At 47.0% G+C, this 19560-nt stretch overlaps 2 protein-coding genes across 54 annotated transcripts; both read right to left on the bottom strand.

Moving 5' to 3' along the window:
- Window positions 1-244: 244 nt before the first annotated feature.
- On the bottom strand, window positions 245-12935 carry LOC100055141 (leukocyte immunoglobulin-like receptor subfamily A member 5). 26 transcript variants are annotated; one of them, XM_023650444.2, is made up of 16 exons: window positions 12789-12919; window positions 12652-12687; window positions 12186-12470; window positions 11637-11936; window positions 11308-11352; window positions 11163-11207; window positions 11018-11062; window positions 4111-4155; window positions 3965-4009; window positions 3819-3863; window positions 3673-3717; window positions 3527-3571; window positions 3380-3424; window positions 1448-1576; window positions 764-813; window positions 245-683 (listed from the first exon to the last, which is right to left on the bottom strand). In XM_023650444.2, exons 1-16 carry the CDS (start codon window positions 12820-12822, stop codon window positions 546-548), a joined length of 1377 nt encoding a protein of 458 aa, XP_023506212.1. In that variant the 5' UTR covers window positions 12823-12919; the 3' UTR covers window positions 245-545. The 26 variants fall into 26 exon arrangements, with proteins under 26 accessions (XP_023506212.1, XP_070079496.1, XP_070079500.1 ...); XM_070223395.1 differs by lacking the exon at window positions 12652-12687 and having other exon boundaries at window positions 12789-12935; XM_070223399.1 differs by lacking the exon at window positions 3965-4009.
- Window positions 12936-14706: 1771 nt separating this feature from the next.
- On the bottom strand, window positions 14707-19356 carry LOC111775273 (leukocyte immunoglobulin-like receptor subfamily A member 5). Of its 28 annotated transcripts, none has more exons than XR_011422035.1 (9): window positions 19100-19306; window positions 18962-18997; window positions 18497-18781; window positions 17945-18243; window positions 17616-17660; window positions 17176-17362; window positions 16662-16712; window positions 16153-16514; window positions 14972-15347 (listed from the first exon to the last, which is right to left on the bottom strand). XR_011422035.1 is itself a non-coding variant. In XM_023650498.2 (8 exons), the coding sequence occupies exons 1-7, from the start codon at window positions 19131-19133 to the stop codon at window positions 16677-16679; spliced, it is 801 nt and encodes a 266-aa protein (XP_023506266.1). In that variant the 5' UTR covers window positions 19134-19356; the 3' UTR covers window positions 14707-16514; window positions 16662-16676. The 28 variants fall into 28 exon arrangements, 3 of the variants coding, with proteins under 3 accessions (XP_023506266.1, XP_023506270.1, XP_023506265.1); XR_011422019.1 differs by having other exon boundaries at window positions 17176-17294; window positions 17616-17780; window positions 17886-18243; window positions 19100-19257; XR_011422030.1 differs by having other exon boundaries at window positions 14972-15351; window positions 17998-18243; window positions 19100-19257.
- Window positions 19357-19560: the final 204 nt, after the last annotated feature.

Raw genomic sequence — 19560 nt, 5'->3', positions numbered from 1 at the left:
AATGACTAAGATGGTAAATTTTATGTTATGTACACTTTACCATTAAAATGAAGCCAAAAAAGGGAAAAAATATAAAAATGTAAAATATATGGGCTGTACAAAAACAGGTCGCTTGCTAGATTTGGCCCTTGGGCCATAATTTGTTGACCTCTACACTACACAAGAAATTCTTTGGCAAGTGGGATGGTTTTAGGATCTTTTCCATGCGTCTAGGTTGTAACACAAAACCTCACACTCAAGAGGATTTAAGTATATGTGTTTAATCGATGAATAATGAAAACTTATGAAAAGTTACTGCATCATTCTTTTGATAACTTTGGAGGGTTGAGGAATTGCTGGGCAATGACAGTAGAGATTCTGGAACTGATTGGGTGATAATCTTGAGGTCTCTAGATTCAGAGGGGGTGGCAGGACTTCTGAGTGAGAGGGGTCCCCTCAACCGGGCTGACGGCCTCAGATTTAGCATCAGCGATTCCAGAGGAGGGACCTTCCAATGGGCAGCTGTAAGTCCTATTGCCCATGAAATGCTGGCACCAGTGTGTGGCTTATTTTAGGGCAAGTATTGCATACTCGCTAGTCTGGGTCTGTCTGGGCAACGAGGGTGTGGCAGCTGTCCCCTGTGTGGGGACACTGCAGGTCACCTGGGAATAGGTGACCTCCTGAGGGTCTACAGCTTCAGAGGCCTGAGGAAGAAAGGGAGACTATGAAAAGCAGGTGTGACATGGGGGATTTCTGGGGGCAGCGTAGAGGAAGAAACTCTTACTTGTCCATCCGTTGGTCCATCCTTGAGCTGTCTCTCTTTCCTAGCAGCATCTAGAGGGAAGAGGAGATTGTCACGGACTGCATATTTGTGTCCCCTCAAAATTCATCTGCTGAAACCCTGACTCCCAATGTGATGGTATTTGGAGGTGGTGCCTTTGGGAGTTAATTCAGTTTGGATGACATCATGAGGGTGAAATTCTCATGCTGGGATTCGAGTCCTTCTAAGAAGAGGCCAGAGGTCTAGATGCCTGTCTCTCCACTGTGTGAAGACACAGCAAGACGGTGGCCATCTGCAATCGAACTCTCACCAGGAACCGAATTGTCAGCACCTTCATCTTGGACCTCCCAGCCTCCAGAACTGTGAGAAATGAATGTTGTTTGAGCCTCCCAGTCTACGGTATTCTATTATAGCTGCCAGAATGCACTAAGATGGAGGTGGTCATGTTTTCAGAGAGGGCTGTAGTGGATTCCCCCAGCTCTCTGTTCTGGTTTCCCAGATGGGAGCCGGGTTGCTAGAAGTGATGGTAATCAGAGCAGGAGGCAACAAAACAGCCCACACCTCCTTGCCTCTGGATTCCTTCAACCGCCTCCCCTGCTCCCAGCAAATTCCCCTCCCCATTTCTTCTGTACAATTTGCACCACCAGGGTCTCTGTGTGGGCTCCCCTCCCCCTTTCAAGAACATACTGTTTTTGGCCTTGCAACGGTGGAAGATGAATAGGAGGAGGAGGAGAAGGAGCAAGAGAGTAATGGCCACTGGGACTCCAATCAGAATGTTCTGGTATTTCTCCCAGGAGTTTTGGTTGTCAGGTGAGGCTACAAAAGAGACAATAGCTTTGGAGCAGCTGCCCTTTATAAGGTACCTTCACACAAGGCACAGTTTCTGGGTGCCGTCTCAGATCCCATCACAGTCTCAAAGCACAGAACTGTTGACCCCATTTCTTGGAAAAGAGGAATGAGCTTTGACCACCTCACAGTCATAGATGAGGAAGCACTTGGAAACGGAAATTTGTGTGAATATAGAGATCAGCACGTGACGCAGATCAAACCTGGCACATCACTGTTACTGTGTGGCCCATGAGCTCAGAATAGATTTTACATTTTTAAACTGTTGACACAAATCAAAAGAGGAACAATATTTTGCAACACGTGAAAGCTATCTGAAATCCAAACTTCAGTGACCGTTCGTACCGTTTCGTGGGAACATGACCTTGCTCCCTGGCTTTTGTATATTATCTGTGGTGGCTTTGGTGCTACAAAGTCAGAGTTGAGTAGCTGGGGAGACCAGATGCCCACAAAGCCCAAAACATCTACTATGTGGCCGATTATGGAAAATGTTTGCCCACCCCTGAAGTAGAGGAAGAACAGCTCAGGAAAGAGCCAGCAGAGAAATACAGAGCGTGATGATAGCAAAGCTGAGAGGAGAGCTCATTTCAAGAATTAAGAATTCAGCAGTTATATCGAAATTTGTATGGAAAAAGTATGCATTTGCACTTTGAAAAAGCAGCCACAGACAAGACATAAAGAATTCTTTATGTGTTGGCTAGATTCCAATAAAGCTTTTTCTTTTTTTTAACCAAACGAGCACCGAGCTGGATTTAGCCCTCAGACCAGTCTACCAATCTCTGTTCTGTCAATCTCTTAGGTATTTTGACCCCAATAGATTTTGTTTGCGAGCGTATTTGTCTTTTCCTTTAGGATTCTCTTCTCCCACTACCCACAGTGCCTGGATTATTTTATCTACTTGCTTTGTGATCTTCATGCTCAGCAATTCCACACTTGTGTCTCCAGTCCTTCATCCTTCTGGCTCAAGATTTATAAAGCTAACTTCCCATTGCACATTTCCCCCAGAATGAAGCACGGCCAACTCTAAAGCAACAAATCCAAGTTGAAACTTCTCCTCTTGCCCCTGATCTTGGAAACTCCTCATGTGTCTATTTCTCTGTGAATGGTCCCCCAATGCACCCACATCACAGGCACCGATAGAGAAGTGACTTGGGACTGGAAGTAAGTTCATATTAAATTCTTCTGAGCATATAGGCAGGGAGTGAGAGCGGCCGCACCACAAAAAGTCTTGTCTCAACAGTCCTTAGTCATGTACAGAATTTGCTTCTATATCTGTGGGGAAAATGGTGCTCAGAGGAGGGAAAAGACTTACTGAGGGGGGCACAGTGAATTAGTTGTAGAAACAGTTTTCATAATTTTAGTGTCATCAGCCCAGTATAGGGATGAAGCCTCCAGAGAACCCAGTTGAGTCTAGAGCTCACTAGAGCAATTATCCTGAGCTGATACTATGAGTATTTGCCCTTCTGGGAGTAGGGCAAATGGGTAAGGGGCTGTGAATCCTGGACGCTCTCAGGAATATTGGAAATGTGGATCAATGACGAATGACATCTATGGATAGTACTGATTTTATTTGCAATCCATACACTCTCTAACCTTCTGCTCATCCTTGTGGAGAGCAGTCCCTATATCTGTTTGCTGTCTCTGCCTCCAGCCATCAGAACTCCTCTTGAAAAGCTGGCTGTATTTCTGGTAAATAGCCTTCTACTCCAAGTCTGAGAGAAGAGAAAATGGAAACTCCTCCTTTCAGTTTTCCGCCTAAACTCAGTTACTCACCAGTTGAATTTTGGGGGTTTGTGGGGTCTCCATGGTCAGGAGATTCTGCAAATGGAGATGAAATGTGGGTGGTTTTCTTTCTCTCTGCTCAGGCTCTCTTCTATTTGGATGTTTTTTAAAGTTTTCAACCTAAACTCAGTTACTCACCAGTTGAATTTCGGGTGTTCATGGGGTCTCCACGGTCAGGAGATTCTGCAAATGGAGATGAAAGTGAGTGGTTTTCTTTCTCTCTGCTCAGGCTCTCTTCTACTTGAATGTATTTTACAGTTTTCCACCTAAACTTGGTCACTCACCTTTTGAATGTCGGGGATTCATGGGGCCTCGAAGGCCAAGAGCTTCTGTAAATGGGGATGAAATGTGAGTGGTTTTCTTTCTCTCTGCTCAGGCTCTCCTCCACTTGAATGTTTTTTAAAGTTTCAACCTAAACTCAGTTACTCACCAGTTGAATGTTGGGGATTCATGGGGTCTGGATAGTCAGGAGCTTCTGCAAATGGAGATGAAATGTGAGTGGTTTTCTTTCTCTCTGCTCAGGCTCTCCTCCACTTGAATGTTTTTTAAAGTTTCAACCTAAACTCAGTTACTCACCAGCTGAATGTTGGAGATTCATGGGGTCTGGATAGTCAGGAGCTTCTGTGAATGGAGATGAAATGTGAGTGGTTTTCTTTCTCTCTGCTCAGGATCTCCTCCAATTGAATGTTTTTTAAAGTTTCAACCTAAACTCAGTTACTCACCAGTTGAATGTTGGGGATTGATGGGGTCTGGATAGTCAGGAGCTTCTGCAAATGGAGATGAAATGTGAGTGGTTTTCTTTCTCTCTGCTCAGGATCTCCTCCAATTGAATGTTTTTTAAAGTTTCAACCTAAACTCAGTTACTCACCAGTTGAATGTTGGGGATTGATGGGGTCTGGATGGTCAGGAGCTTCTGCAAATGGAGATGAAACGTGAGTGGTTTTCTTTCTCTCTGCTCAGGGTCTCTTCCAGCCAGATTCCCAATGAGTACACTGCTGTTCCCAGCCCTTGGGCATGTGGTACGAGAGCAGCATTGGGGGTGAGGGGGAGTGAGTTCCTCCGAGCTTTTGTATAAACAGATGGTGCTGACACGGCCTTCCCACCCCACTGTCCTCCCTTTTCCCAGTCCCCGCTCTACCTGGACACTGTCAGTCTGCAGGAGGGGACCTGAGGATGGATGGGCTGGGGCTTCCTCACCTCTGACCTGAAGATGCAATGGGTCACTGGGGCGAGACCACACATAGGGGTAATGTTCAAAGAGTCCGTAGCATCTGTAGGTCCCAGTTTGTGTGGAGGAGACTTGATTCAAAAGGAAGACAGCCTCGTGATTACCACCCTGGTGGCTGGTGAGTTGGTTCTGGATGATGCGATCTCCATCTTCTTTGCGAAGAATAAATGCTTCAAACTTGAGTGTGGAGAAACATTGTAACTTCGCATTCTCCCCGGAAGCCACTACAGTTCCAGTCATGCTTGAGAGCAATGGTTTGTCATAAGCACCTGAGGAAGAAGGAAGTTTGGTGACAAAGGGAGGGACACCTGCATTGTTCGTTTTTGTTTCCCGGGAGCAGACATGGCTCTGGTTTCTATCACCTCATTGTCCTGCCCTGAGGAGTCTGTCTCTGCCTCACCTCTGATTCCTTCCTAGGGATAGAGGTTTTGGTCCTCTGTGCTTGATATCTGCAATGTCTAGTACTTCGCTCTGCAAAGAGGTCAGTCCTGGCTCTGCTGCCTCTGTGTCCCACTCACCGGTCATCACCAGCTGCAGGGGCTCACTGAACTGGGACCAGCTGCCTCCACTCTGATAGGAACAGTGGTACAGCCCTGTCCTGTCTGGTGTCATCTCTGTGATACTGAAGCTGTTGATCGTCTTAGACAGCAGTTGTTTCTCTCTGTCCGAGGGCTCAGGGCTTCCCACTTTAGATATCACATATTCTTCAGCGTCTGCAGGCCCTTGGCACAGGATGGTCACAGGATTCTTAGATCCAACCGTGGATCCAGGCAGAGCTGTGATGCGAGGTGGGGAGAGATTTCCTAGAAGGAAGGGAACAGGCATGGACTTACAGGTGTGTGGGTTTCTCATGCCGTCCTTCCACTCCTCTCCTCTTCCAGCCACTGGCCCAAATGTGGAGTCCCGTCTTCCCAGCAGTCAAGAGAACTGATATCTGGCCTAAACCAGGAGTAGGGTCCTGGGAGTGTTAAGAGGAATACTCACTGTTCTGTGCCTGAGTGTTCTGGCCTAGATACAACCCTGGAAGGAAACAGCGGGTGAGACAGTTTAGCCTCCTAGAACTGCTGGACCTGCCCCCCTGTAGCCTGTATTTGTAGCTGGGCCCTTCTCTCTCAGACTCACCAAGACAGAGCAGGGAGGGAAGCACCACGGACATGGTCCTGTGCCCAAGTCGGCCTGCTGGCCCCAGCAGTGCTGCTCTGATCAGGAACAGGCTTGTCTGCAAGTGACACAGACCTCCAGGAAGTGTGGGATGGCGTAGTTCTCAACCTTAGAGTGAAGGCAATCCACATCCTCTTTCCTCCTCCTGGGTGGGGCTTGCAGAAGTGCCTGACATCATGAAGACGTTCATCACCTGAACTTCCACCTACAATCAGTCCAACCTGATCCCTACTTCCTGTCCCAATGCCACATGAGCCTTTTAAAGTTTGTATATAAAGCCAGCGGTAAGAGAAATCACAGGCAAGGAGCAGGACCGAAATAACTGCCAGGACTGCTCTGACAGACCGTGTGAGCTTGTAGCTCTCGCTTTGTAACACTGAGATTATATCTCTTTGTGTACAGCAGGGGCAACGATAACGAACTTCTGAAAAGCTGTCCTCACAGCGTGAGCACGTTGTCCAGAACAGGCTCTGCCAGAGAGGCAGTAGCGTAATTATTAGTTCTTCCTCTTCGTCCGTCGATAGTCCCAACACGTTGTTGGCATCGATCCTGTCCATGGGGAAAATGGTGAACCTAAAGAAGGTACTTTCATTGCATTTTGTCACAGCTTAGTTCTCAAACCATCACACTGGCTGAACCTTACTGAGCAGCTATTCTGTCCATTCTTCTGGATCCATATGTAATTTAGATTTAAAATCTTCCCCTCGGGGGCAGCCCGGTGGCACAGTTGTTAAGTGGGCATGTTCCTCTTTGGCGGCCCAGGGTTCACCGGTTCGGATCCCGGGTGTGGACATGGTGCCAATTGTCAAGCCATGCTGTGGCAGGCATCCCGCATATAAAGCAGAGGAAGATGGACACGGATGTGAGCCCAGGGCCAGTCTTCCTCAGCAAAAAGACAGGATTGTTAGCAGATGTTAGCTCAGGGCTAATCTTCCACAAAAAAGAAAAAAAAAAATCTTCCCCTCATTCTGTTGACATGAGGCATTCTTCTCCATAAATCTGAAATAATTTAATAGTAACCCTCACTGAGTTTTCCTTTACGAAGATCACATGGGGGAAGGTTACTTATAATCTTCAACAAAATGGTGGTGGGTTGGATTATTCCACCAAGTTATTTAGTCAGCTCTTAATTCATCAGAGTCTTGGACCTTAGGTCCATTTGTAGAATCATATATAGTTCTGCAAAATCACAAATATCTCCTGCTTCTGCTCAAATTTCTGTTTGGTTGTTGGGCATTACCAGCGTCTTCACAGCCCAGTCAATTAGGCTCAGACAAATCAGATCCCTATGTCTGTATCCTTGGGTCACGGCCTGGTCATAGAGAAACGTGATGTGGAGTTTGTGATTGGAGGTGTTGGTGGCTGAGGAGAAGGGGTTTCTCCAGGACTGAGAAGATAATGGAAGGTTCCAACTCAGAGGAAGAGGCCGACAGGTCAAAAGTGGTTACACAGGGCTTTCCTCTCTTTGACACCAGGGGAAGTATCCATATCTGTCTGACTCTCTATCTATCATCTCTCTCATCTCTCTCTCTCTCTCTCTCATTTCTCTCTGTCTTTCTATTTATCCATCATCCCCCTACATATTTCCATCATGTATATCTCTCATTTATCCCTATTTATTTATCATTACCTACATCTATCTATTAAACTTTACCATCATCGTCTCTCATCCATACATCATCTATCATTTATGTGTCTTTTATTGCCCTATCAATACCTATGTCTCATCTGTCTATGATCTATCTATCTATGATCTATCTGCCTATGGTCTATCTGTCTCTGCCACTGAACCATTAAAAGAGTCAAGAACATAGCAGTCACTATTTCCCAGGAGAACCATTTCCAGTCACATTAATTACTGTTTCTTTGCTCTCAAACTATTTGGACTCATTTTTTTTTTTAAAGATTTTTTATTTTTCTCCTTTTTCTCCCCAAAGCCCCCCGGTACATAGTTGTATATTTCGTTGTGGGTCTTTCTAGCTGTGGCTTGTGGGACGCTGCCTCAGCGTGGTCTGATGAGCAGTGCCATGTCCGTGCCCAGGATTCGAACCAACGAAACACTGGGCCGCCTGCAGCGGAGAGCGCGAACTTAACCACTCGGCCACGGGGCCAGCCCCTATTTGGACTCATTTTTAAAGGATATCTCATAGGACTGGATTGTTGTGTTCTAAAACCTGCTGTCTATTTTTTACAGTCTGAGGACTAAGAACAATTTTTACATTTTTAAAGGATGGAAAAAAATAAAAAAAATTTAATATTTTGTGATTCAATGAAGATGATTTGAAATTCACAATTTAGTGTTTGTAAACAAATTTTATTGGAACCCAGCCAGGTTCGTGTGGCTCTGTGTCACCTACAGTAGCTTTTGTGCGACAACAGCAGAATTGAGTGGTCGTGAAGAAGATCAGAAGACTGACAAAGCCCAATATATTTACTATTTGTCCGTTAGAAAAAGCTGTCATTTAGAACATGACAGTGACGGCAGGAAGAGTCTGAGCAGGCGTTCAGATAAAACATCCAAGAAAAAGTTATGCATGTGCTAACACTGAGAAAAAGTGTAGGAATTAGCCAGAAGAAGGGAAATTTGGTGAGGTGACAGCAGCCAGTGTTAGAGAGCTCTTAGAGAGTGTCATCACGGGGCAGAGAGGAGAACAAAGAACAAGTGGTGGACCTTAGACTCTACCTGTGTCTACAGAACGGAGTATCCTTCTTGTTAAACTCTGAGGATATTTGTGATTTACTTCAGTAGGTTGGAGCTAAGAGTTCCAGAATGATTTCATCAACTCAGCTGTAACAGGAGTCTGATCTGACCATTCTGTGAGTCTGTTGTTTTAGTGCCATGCTCTTAAAGGTGTTCCTTTTCAGAAAAAACAAAAATAAACCCCAAACTGGAACAATGGCTAACATCACAAACATCGGTGTTACTTGAATCGTGAAAGAAACACACCAACATAAACGTTCATACTTTTACATTTGCTTTGTATATTCTGTAAATTAAAAGTAAAGGACGTTATTGAAAAAAATCAGCATTTCTATTCCTAGACCAATTTTTTTCCCCTCAAGTGCAATAACTCCGGAACTTACACATTCAGACATACAGAACCAGGATTCGTTAAGCATCTCTCTCTCTCTATTTAGATCATGTCCTGTCTCAAATTCTAAAGAATATTAAATATTCAATCCCCACGTCTCCCCCAGGAGTTAGTGCACAAGTGCAAGCACAGCCCTGCGCTATGGTCAGATATACTGAGCTCCGGGAGGTCGGCTGAATGGTCCCCCTCAAGTTGTGCTCGTCTAATTCCCAGAACTGTGAGTGGGACCTGCCACAGCAAAGGGACATTGTGAGGCGAGGAAGATGAGAATCTGGAAACTGAGAGATTATCCTGGATTATCTTCTTGGGCCGAATGTCACCACAAGGGTCCTTATAAGAGGGAAGCAGGAGGGTGGGAGCAAGAGAGAGAAGAAGGCGGGAAGGAAGCAGAGGTCAGAGAGGAGAGAAGATGCTACACTGGTGGGTTTGGAGATGGAGGAGGGATCCAGAAGGCAAGGAATGCAGGCGGAGCCCAGAAACTGGAAAAGGCAGGAACACAGACCACAGCCTAAAAGAGGAACGCAGGCCTGCAGACACTTTTTAGACTCCTGCTCTCTAGAACGAAAAGAAAATGAATTGGTGTTGTTTTAAACTGAAGTGTCTGGGGTAGGTTGTTACAGCTTCAACAGGAAACGAATCTTCTTCATTATCTCAGTAGATGACATGGCCAGGGCCCTATCTCCTCTAGCTGCTCCCCCAGGGTCCACACAATCCTCAGATGCCAAAAGAGGGACATCAGTGCTGTCATTACACTCAGGTGGGGGCTTGTCTGTGTCCATTTAAGGGCATCTTCCGGCTGTACCAGGCCTCAGCCAAGAGCATCCCCAGGACCAAGAGAATCAGGCCAGCCATGCTCAGCCGGACTTGATTCTCTGCAGAAAGATGCCAAGCAGCAGGCTCTGCGAGAAAAAGGACAGAAGGGTACAGAAGAGGCATCAAGGCCCATTCTGCTAACATACTCCAAAACCCGAGCCCATTTCTCCAGTCTACTGGCTCTGGCATGTAGCCTGCCCAGCAAACCCCTCACTGGATAAGCCATTACTTACCTTTCGTTCCTCCTGTCATTGAGACTGTGGTGGTGATCCTGACAGGGAATTCTGTGATCAAGAAAGACAGGAGTTGGGAACAGGGTACCTCTTCTTGCCCATTGGAGCCCTGTCTGCTCTTTCCTTGCTATTTCCCTGTGATAAGCCATGGACTCAGCAAACAGGGACTGTCCCCCTTGACAGTCTGTGGGCACATGAAGCTTCTCTCTACCTCATGCCTTTTGCACCTGCTCTTCCCTGTGCCTGCCCTGCTCCTTCTACAAAGATCAGCAGTTATCAGGTGAACGTCTGGCGTTCGTGGGATCGGGATCGTCAGAAGATTCTGCAAACGGGGCTGAAATAGGAGTGGTTTTCTTTCTCTCTGCTCAGGCTCTCTTCTAACCGGACTCATAAAGACTGCACGGCCCTTCCCTGGCCCCTGGGCTTGTGGTAGGATAGCAGCATTGTGGGACATTGGGGGTGATTTCCTCTGAGCTTTATGTATAAACAGATGGTGGCGACATGGCCTTCTCACCGTGCTGTCCTCCTTTTCCCAATCAATGCTTTCGCTGGACACTGCCAGTCTCCAGGAGGGGACATGAGAATGGATGGGCTGAGGGTTCCTCACCTCTGTTCGGAAGCTGCAACCGGTCACTGGGGTGAGGCTGCCCATGGAGGGCATTGCTGAAGACACCGTAGCATCCTAGACACTCTCAGGAATACTGGAAATGTGGATCAATGACGAATGACATCTATGGATAGTACTGATTTCATTTGCAATCCATACACTCTCTAACCTTCTGCTCATCCATGTGGAGAGCAGTCCCTATATCTGTTTGCTCTCTCTGCCTCCAGCCATCAGAACTCCTCTTGAAAATCTGGCTCTATTTCTGGTAAATAAGCCTTCTACTCCAAGTCTGAGAGAAGAGAAAATGGAAACTCCTCCTTTCAGTTATCCACCTAAACTGGGTTACTCACCAGTCAAATGTTGGGGGTTCATGGGGTCTCGATGGTCAGGAGCTTCTGCAAATGGAGATGAAATGTGGGTGGTTTTCTTTCTCTCTGCTCAGGGTCTCTGCTACTTGATGTATTTTAGAGTTTCAACCTAAACTCAGTTACTCACCAGTTGAATGTCGGGGATTCATGGGGTCTGGATAGTCAGGAGCTTCTGCAAATGGAGATGAAATGTGGGTGGTTTTCTTTCTCTCTGCTCAGGGTCTCTGCTACTTGATGTATTTTAGAGTTTCAACCTAAACTCAGTTACTCACCAGTTGAATGTCGGGGATTCATGGGGTCTGGATAGTCAGGAGCTTCTGCAAATGGAGATGAAATGTGGGTGGTTTTCTTTCTCTCTGCTCAGGGTCTCTGCTACTTGATGTATTTTAGAGTTTCAACCTAAACTCAGTTACTCACCAGTTGAATGTTGGGGATTCATGGGGTCTGGATAGTCAGGAGCTTCTGCAAATGGAGATGAAATGTGAGTGGTTTTCTTTCTCTCTGCTCAGGGTCTCTTCCAGCCAGATTCCCAATGAGTACACTGCCGTTCCCAGCCCTTGGGCATGTGGTATGAGAGCAGCATTGGGGGTGAGGGGGAGTGAGTTCCTCCGAGCTTTTGTATAAACAGATGGCTCTCACACGGCCTTCCCACCCCACTGTCCTCCCTTTTCCCAGTCCCCGCTCTACCTGGACACTGTCAGTCTGCAGGAGGGGACCTGAGGATGGATGGGCTGGGGCTTCCTCACCTCTGACCTGAAGATGCAATGGGTCACTGGGGCGAGACCACACATAGGGGTAATGTTCAAAGAGTCCGTAGCATCTGTAGGTCCCAGTTTGTGTGGAGGAGACTTGATTCAAAAGGAAGACAGCCTCGTGATTACCACCCTGGTGGCTGACAAGTTGGCTCTGGATGATGCGATCTCCATGTTCTTTGCTAAGAATAAATGCTTCAAACTTGAGTGTGGAGAAACATTGTAACTTCGCATTCTCCCCGGAAGCCACTACAGTTCCAGTCATGCTTGAGAGCAATGGTTTGTCATAAGCACCTGAGGAAGAAGGAAGTTTGGTGACAAAGGGAGGGACACCTGCATTATTCATTTTTGTTTCCCAGGAGCAGACCTCGCTCTGGTTTCTATCACCTCATTGTCCTTCCCTGAGGAGTCTGTCTCTGCCTCATCTCTGATTCCTTCCTAGGGATAGAGGTTTTGGTCCTCTGTGCTTGATATCTGCAATGTCTAGTACTTCGCTCTGCAAAGAGGTCAGTCCTGGCTCTGCTGCCTCTGTGTCCCACTCACCGGTCATCACCAGCTGCAGGGGGTCACTGAACTGGGACCAGCTGCCTCCACTCTGATAGGAACAGTGGTACAGCCCTGCCCTGTCTGGTGTCATCTCTGCGATCCTGAAACTGTTGATCGTCTTAGACAGCAGTTGTTTCTCTCTGTCCGAGGGCTCAGGGCTTCCCACTTTAGATATCACATATTCTTCAGCGTCTGCAGGCCCTTGGCACAGGATGGTCACAGGACTCTTAGGTCCAACCGTGGATCCAGGCAGAGCTGTGATACGAGGTGGGGAGAGATTTCCTAGAAGGAAGGGAACAGGCATGGACTTACAGATGTGTGGGTTTCTCATGCCGTCCTTCCACTCCTCTCCTCTTACAGCCACTGGCCCAAATGTGGAGTCCCATCTTCCCAGCTGTCAAGAGAACTGATATCTGGCCTAAACCAGGAGTAGGGACTTGAGGGTATTTAGAGGAATACTCACCCTTCTGTGCCTGAGTGCTCTGGCCTAGACACAACCCTGGAAGAAAACAGCGGGTGAGACAGCCCAGACTCCTAGAACTGCTGGACCTGCCCCCTGTAGCCTGTATTTGTAGCCAGGCCCTTCTCTCCCAGACTCACCAAGACAGAGCAGGGAGGGAAGAACCAGGGACATGGTCCTGTGCCCAACTCGGCCTGCTCTTCTGAGGAACAGACTTCTCTGCAAGCGACACAGACCTCCCGGAAGTGTGGGACGGCCTAGTTCTTCCCCTTAGGGTGAAGACAATCCACATCCTCTTTCCTCCTCTTGGGCGGGGCTTGCAGAAGTGCCTGACATGCTGAAGATGTTAATCGCCTGAATTTCAATCTACAACTAGTCCAACCTGATGCCTACTTTCTGTCTCCAATGCCACATGAGCCTTTTAAACTTTCTATATAAAGCCAGTGGTAAGAGAGATCACAGGCAAATGGCAGGACTGAAATAACTGCCAGGACTGCTCTGAAAGACACGTGAGCTCATGGCTCTTGTTTCTTAAGGCTGAGCTTCCGTCTCTTTGTTTACAACATGGGGCCATGATAATGAGCTTCTGAAAAGCGGTACTCACAGTGCGTGCCCAGTGGCCGGAAGAGGTTCTGCCAGAGAGATGGTAGCGTAATTATTAGTTCTTACTCTTCCTCTGTTACAGTCCCAACAATTGTTGGCACTTATCTTGTCCGAGATGAAGCACCTAAACACGGTACTTTCATGGGTTTGTCACAGCTTTGTTCTCAAACTATCACAGTGGCTGAACCTTCCTGAGTAGCTATGGCATCCATTCTTCTGGATCAATGTGTAATTTAGGTTTAAAATCTTCCCCTCGTTCTACCTATGTGAGGCACTTTTTTTCATGAATGTGAAATAATTTAATAGTAACCCTTCCTGAGTCTTTATTTATGAACATTACATGGTGGAAAGTTACTTATAATCTTCACCATAACAGTGGTAGTTTGGATTATTGCGTCAAGTTATTTAGTCAGCTCTTTTTTTTTTTTGAGGAAGATTAACCCTCACCTAATTGCTGCCAATCCTCCTCTTTTCGCTGAGGAAGACTGGCCCTGAGCTCACATCTGTGCCCATCTTCCTCTACTTTATACGTGGGACGCCTACCACAGCATGGCTTGCCAAGTGGTGCCTTGTCTGCACCTGAGATCCGAACTGGGGAACCCCAGGCTGCTGAAGCGGAACGTGCAAACTTAATGGCTGCGCCACCGGGCCGGCCCAATAGTCAGCTCTTAATTCATCAGGTTCTCTGGACTTTGGATCCATTGGTAGACTCATATATAGTTCTGCAACATCGGAAATATTTGATTTCTGACAGGTCAGAAGTGGTTACACAGGGCTTCCCTTTCTTTGACACCAGGGGAAGTATCCATATCTATTTATCTATGTCTCTTTATCTTTCGTGTACCTTATCTCTATCTGTCTGTCTATCTATCTGTCTATCTATCTGTCTATCGATCTATCTATCTATCTATCTACCTATGTACCTATCCTCTCTCTGTGTCTTTCTCTCTATTTATCCGTCATCTACCTAGATATTTGTATCATATTTATCTCTCATTTATCTATATCTATCACTTACCTCTGTCTATTTATTAAACTTTACCATCATCGTCTCTCATCTATCCATCATCTATTATTTATCTGTCTTGTATTTATCAATCAATATCTATATATCATCTGTCTATAATCTATCTATCTATCTATCTATCTATCTATCTATCTATCTATCTATCTATCTTCATCCTCTGAAATAGGGAGCCCTTGAACACACCAGTTGCTATTTCCTAGGAGAACCATTTCCAGACACAGTAATTAGTGTTTCTTTTCTCTCAAGCTAAGTGTTTCTTTTCTGTCAATTTTTGAAGGACAATTCATAGGACTAGATTGTTGTGTTCTAAAACTTGCTGTCTGTTTTTTACAGCCCCAAGAGTAAGAACAATTTTTACATTTTTAAATGCTTGAAAAAATGAAAAAAATTAATATTTTTTGGCCCATGGAGATGATTTGAAATTCAAGTTCAGTGTGTGTAAACAAATTTTATTGGAACACAGCCATGCCTTTGTGGCTATGTGTCACCTGAAGTAGTTTTGTGTGACAACAGCAGAACTGAGTGGTTGCAAAGAAGATGAGATGACTCCCAAAGAAGAGAAATTTAGTAAGGGAACAGCAGCCGGTAGCAGAGAGCTCTTTGAGAATCTAATCACAGGGCAGAGATGAGACCAAAGGGCAAGTGATGGAACTTAGTATCTCCATGTCTCTACAGAACACAGTATCCACCTGGTTTAAGTGTGAGGATATTTATTCTTTACTTCAGTAGATTGGAGCTAAGAAGTTCCAGAATGATTTCATCCGCTCAACTATAACAGGAGTCAGATTTAACCATTCTGTGAGTCTGTTGTTTTAGTGTCATGCTTTTAAGGACGTTCCTTTTCAGGGGCTGGCCCGGTGGTGCAGTGGTTAAGTACGCACGTTCCTCTTCTCGGCGGCCCAGAGTTCGCTGGTTTGGATCCAGGGTGCGGACATGGCACAGCTTGGCACGCCATGCTGTGGCAGGCTTCCCACATATAAAGTAGAGGAAGATGGGCACGGATGTTAGCTCAGGGCAAGGCTTCCTCAGCAAAAAGAGGAGGACTGGCAGTAGTTAGCTCAGGGCTGATCTTCCTCAAAAAAACAGAAAAAAAAAAGATGTTCCTTTTCAGAAAAAACAAAAATAAACCCCAAACTGGAACAATGGCTAACATCACAAACATCGGTGTTACTTAAATCGTGAAACAAACACACCAACATAAACGTTCATACTTTTACATTTGCTTTGTATATCCTTTAAAGTAAAAGTAAAGGACGCTATTGAAAAAATCAGCATTTCTATTCCTAGACCAAGTTTTCTCCCCTCAAGTACAATAAGTCAGGAACTTACACATTGTGACATACAGAAGCAGGATTCGTTAAGCATCTCTCCCTCTCTATTTAGATCATGTCCTGTTTTAAATTCTAAAGAGTATTAAATATTCAATCCCCACGTCTCCCCCAGGAGTTAGTGCACAAGTGCAAGCACAGCCCTGCGCTATGGTCAGATGTACTGAGCTACTGGAGGTCGGCTGAATGGTCCCCCTCAAGTTGTGCTCGTCTAATTCCCAGAATTGTGAGTGGGACCTGACACGGCTAAGGGACATTGTGATGTGAGGAAGACGAGACTCTGGAAACTGAGAGATTATCCTGGATTATCTTCTTAGGCCCAATGTCACCACAAGGGTCCTTATAAGAGGGAAGCAGGAGGGTGGGAGCAAGAGAGAGAAGAAGGCGGGAAGGAAGCAGAGGTCAGAGAGGAGAGAAGATGCTACACTGGTGGATTTGGAGTTGGAGGAGGGATACAGAAGGCAAGGAATGCAGGCAGAGTCCAGAAACTGGAAAAGGCAGGAACACAGACCACAACCTAAAAGAGGAACGCAGGCCTGCGGACACCTTTTAGACTCCTGCTCTCTAGAACGAAAAGAGAATGAATTGGTGTTGCTTTAAACCGAAGTGTCTGGGGTAGGTTGTTACAGCTTCAACAGGAAACGAATCTTCTTCATTATCTCAGTAGATGACATGGCCAGGGCACTATCTCCTCTGGCTGCTCCCCCAGGGTCCACACAGTCATTAGATGTCAATAGAAGGACATCGGTGCTGTCATTACACTCAGGTGTGGGCTTTTCTGTGTCCACTTAAGGGCATCTTCCAGCTGTACCAGGCCTCAGCCAAGAGCACCCCCAGGACCAAGAGAATCAGGCCAGCCATGTTCAGCCGGACTTGATTCTCTGCAGAAAGATGCCAGGCAGCAGGTTCTGCGAGAAAAAGGAGAGAAGGGTACAGAAGAGGCACCAAGGTCCATTCTGCTAACATACCCCCAAACCCGAGCCCATTTCTCCAGTCTACTGGCTCTGGCATGTAGCCTGCCCAGCAAACCCCGCACTGGACCAGCACTTACTTACCTTTTGTTCCTCCTGTCATTGAGACTGTGGTGGTGATCCCGACAGGGAATTCTGTGATCAAGAAAGACAGGAGTTGGGAACAGGGTGCCTCTTCTTGCCCATTGGAGCCCTGCCTGCTCTTTTGTTGCTATTTCCCTGTGATAAGCCATGGACTCAGCAAACAGGGACTGTCCCCCTTGACAGTCTGTGGGCACGTGAAGCTTCTCTCTACCTCATGCCTTTTGCACCTGCTCTTCCCTGTGCCTGCCCTGCTCCTTCTACAAAGATCAGCAGTTATCAGGTGAACGTCTGGCGTTCGTGGGATCGGGATCGTCAGAAGATTCTGCAAACGGGGCTGAAATAGGAGTGGTTTTCTTTCTCTCTGCTCAGGCTCTCTTCTAACCGGACTCATAAAGACTGCACGGCCCTTCCCTGGCCCCTGGGCTTGTGGTAGGATAGCAGCATTGTGGGACATTGGGGGTGATTTCCTCTGAGCTTTATGTATAAACAGATGGTGGCAACATGGCCTTCTCACCGTGCTGTCCTCCTTTTCCCAATCAATGCTTTCGCTGGACACTGCCAGTCTCCAGGAGGGGACATGAGAATGGATGGGCTGAGGGTTCCTCACCTCTGTCCGGAAGCTGCAACCGGTCACTGGGGTGAGACCACACATAGAGGGCATTGCTGAAGACACCGTAGCATCCTAGACACTCTCAGGAATACTGGAAATGTGGATCAATGATGAATGACATCTATGGATAGTATTGATTTTATTTGCAATCCATAGGCTGTCTAACCTTCCGCTCATCCTTGTGGAGAGCAGTCCCTATTTCTGTTTGCTCCCTTTGCCTCAAGCCAGAACTCCTCTTGAAAATCTGGCTCTATTTCTGGTAAATAAGCCTTCTACTCCAAGTCTGAGAGAAGAGAAAATGGAAACTCCTCCTTTCAGTTTTCCACCTAAACTTGGTTACTCACCAGTTGAATGTTGGGGATTCATAGGGTCTCGATGGTCAGGAGTTTCTGCAAATGGAGATGAAATGTGGGTGGTTTTCTTTCTCTCTGCTCAGGGTCTCTTCCAGCCAGATTTCCAATACCTACACTGCTGTTCCCAGCCCTTGGGCATGTGGTAGGAGAGCAGCACTGGTGGTGAGGGGGAGTGAGTTCCTCTGAGCTTTTGTATAAACAGATGGTGCTGACACGGCCTTCCCACCCCACTGTCCTCCCTTTTCCCAGTCCCCGCTCTACCTGGACACTGTCAGCCTGCAGCAGGGGACCTGAGGATGGATGGGCTGGGGCTTCCTCACCTCTGACCTGAGGATGCAATGGGTCACTGGGGGAGACCACACATAGGGCTCACGTTCAAAGAGTCCGTAGCATCTGTAGGTCCCAGTTTGTGTGGAGGAGACTTGATTCAAAAGGAAGACAGCCTCGTGATTACCACCCTGGTGGCTGACGAATTGGTTCTGGATGATGCGATCTCCATCTTCTTTGCTAAGAATAAATGCTTCAAACTTGAGTGTTGAGAAACATTGTAACTTCACATTCTCCCCGGAAGCCACTACAGTTCCAGTCATGCTTGAGAGGGACGGTTTCTCAAAAGCACCTGCGGAAGAAGGAAGTTTGGTGACAAAGGGAGGGACACATACATGCATTGTTCGTTTTTGTTTCCCAGGAGCAGACATGGCTCTGGTTTCTATCACCTCATTGTCCTGCCCTGAGGAGTCTGTCTCTGCCTCATCTCTGATTCTTTCCTAGGGATAGAGGTTTTGGTCCTCTGTGCTTGATATCTGCAACGTCTAGTACTTCGCTCTGCAAAGAGGTCAGTCCTGGCTCTGCTGCCTCTGTGTCCCACTCACCGGTCATCACCAGCTGCAGGGGCTCACTGAACTGGGACCAGCTGCCTCCACTCTGATAGGAACAGTGGTACAGCCCTGTCCTGTCTGCTGACATCTCTGCGATCCTGAAACTGTTGATCGTCTTAGACAGCAGTTGTTTCTCTCTCTCTGAGGGCTCAGGGATTCCCACTTTAGATATCACATATTCTTCAGCATCTGCAGGCCCTTGGCACAGGATGGTCACAGGATTCTTAGATCCAACCGTGGATCCAGGCAGAGCTGTGATATGAGGTGGGGAGAGATTTCCTAGAAGGAAGGGAACAGGCATGGACTTACAGGTGTGTGGGTTTCTCATGCCATCCTTCCACTCCTCTCCTCTTCCAGCCACTGGCCCAAATGTGGAGTCCTATCTTCCCAGCTGTCAAGAGAACTGATATACTGCCAAACCAGGAGTAGGGTCCTGGGAGTGTTAAGAGGAATACTCACTGTTCTGTGCCTGAGTGTTCTGGCCTAGATACAACCCTGGAAGGAAACAGCGGGTGAGACAGTTTAGCCTCCTAGAACTGCTGGACCTGCCCCCCTGTAGCCTGTATTTGTAGCTGGGCCCTTCTCTCTCAGACTCACCAAGACAGAGCAGGGAGGGAAGCACCACGGACATGGTCCTGTGCCCAAGTCGGCCTGCTGGCCCCAGCAGTGCTGCTCTGATCAGGAACAGGCTTGTCTGCAAGTGACACAGACCTCCAGGAAGTGTGGGATGGCGTAGTTCTCAACCTTAGAGTGAAGGCAATCCACATCCTCTTTCCTCCTCCTGGGTGGGGCTTGCAGAAGTGCCTGACATCGTGAAGACGTTCATCACATGAACTTCCATCTACAATCAGTCCAACCTGATCCCTACTTCCTGTCCCAATGCCACATGAGCCTTTTAAAGTTTGTATATAAAGCCAGCGGTAAGAGAAATCACAGGCAAAGAGCAGGACCTAAATAACTGCCAGGACTGCTCTGACAGACCGTGTGAGCTTGTAGCTCTCGCTTTGTAACACTGAGATTATATCTCTTTGTGTACAGCAGGGGCAACGATAGTGAGC

The sequence above is a fragment of the Equus caballus genome, chromosome 10 (genome assembly GCF_041296265.1).
Source record: "Equus caballus isolate H_3958 breed thoroughbred chromosome 10, TB-T2T, whole genome shotgun sequence".
NCBI classification, from domain to species: domain Eukaryota; kingdom Metazoa; phylum Chordata; class Mammalia; order Perissodactyla; family Equidae; genus Equus; species Equus caballus.
The sequence above is the reverse complement of the archived record's forward strand: the minus strand, read 5'-3'. Positions and strand labels throughout refer to the sequence as shown.

Bases quoted from the DNA above. Each gene is read 5' to 3' on its own strand.
- LOC100055141 (XM_023650444.2), bottom strand. From the start codon at position 12,822: ATGTCCCTGGTTCTTCCCTCCCTGCTCTGTCTTG. The intron at 1,577-3,379 runs GTGAGTAACTGA...TCTCTTTTGTAG, and splicing joins AAACCCCCAAAATTCAACTG to CCTCACCTGACAACCAAAAC. The intron at 684-763 runs GTAAGAGTTTCT...TTTCTTCCTCAG, and splicing joins ATGGACCAACGGATGGACAA to GCCTCTGAAGCTGTAGACCC.
- LOC111775273 (XM_023650497.2), bottom strand. From the start codon at position 19,133: ATGTCCGTGGTGCTTCCCTCCCTGCTCTGTCTTG. The intron at 18,998-19,099 runs GTGAGTCTGAGA...GTTTCCTTCCAG, and splicing joins TCCCTCCCTGCTCTGTCTTG to GGTTGTATCTAGGCCAGAAC. The intron at 17,661-17,997 runs GTGAGCCCTATG...CTCCATTTGCAG, and splicing joins ATGCTACGGACTCTTTGAAC to AAACTCCTGACCATCGAGAC.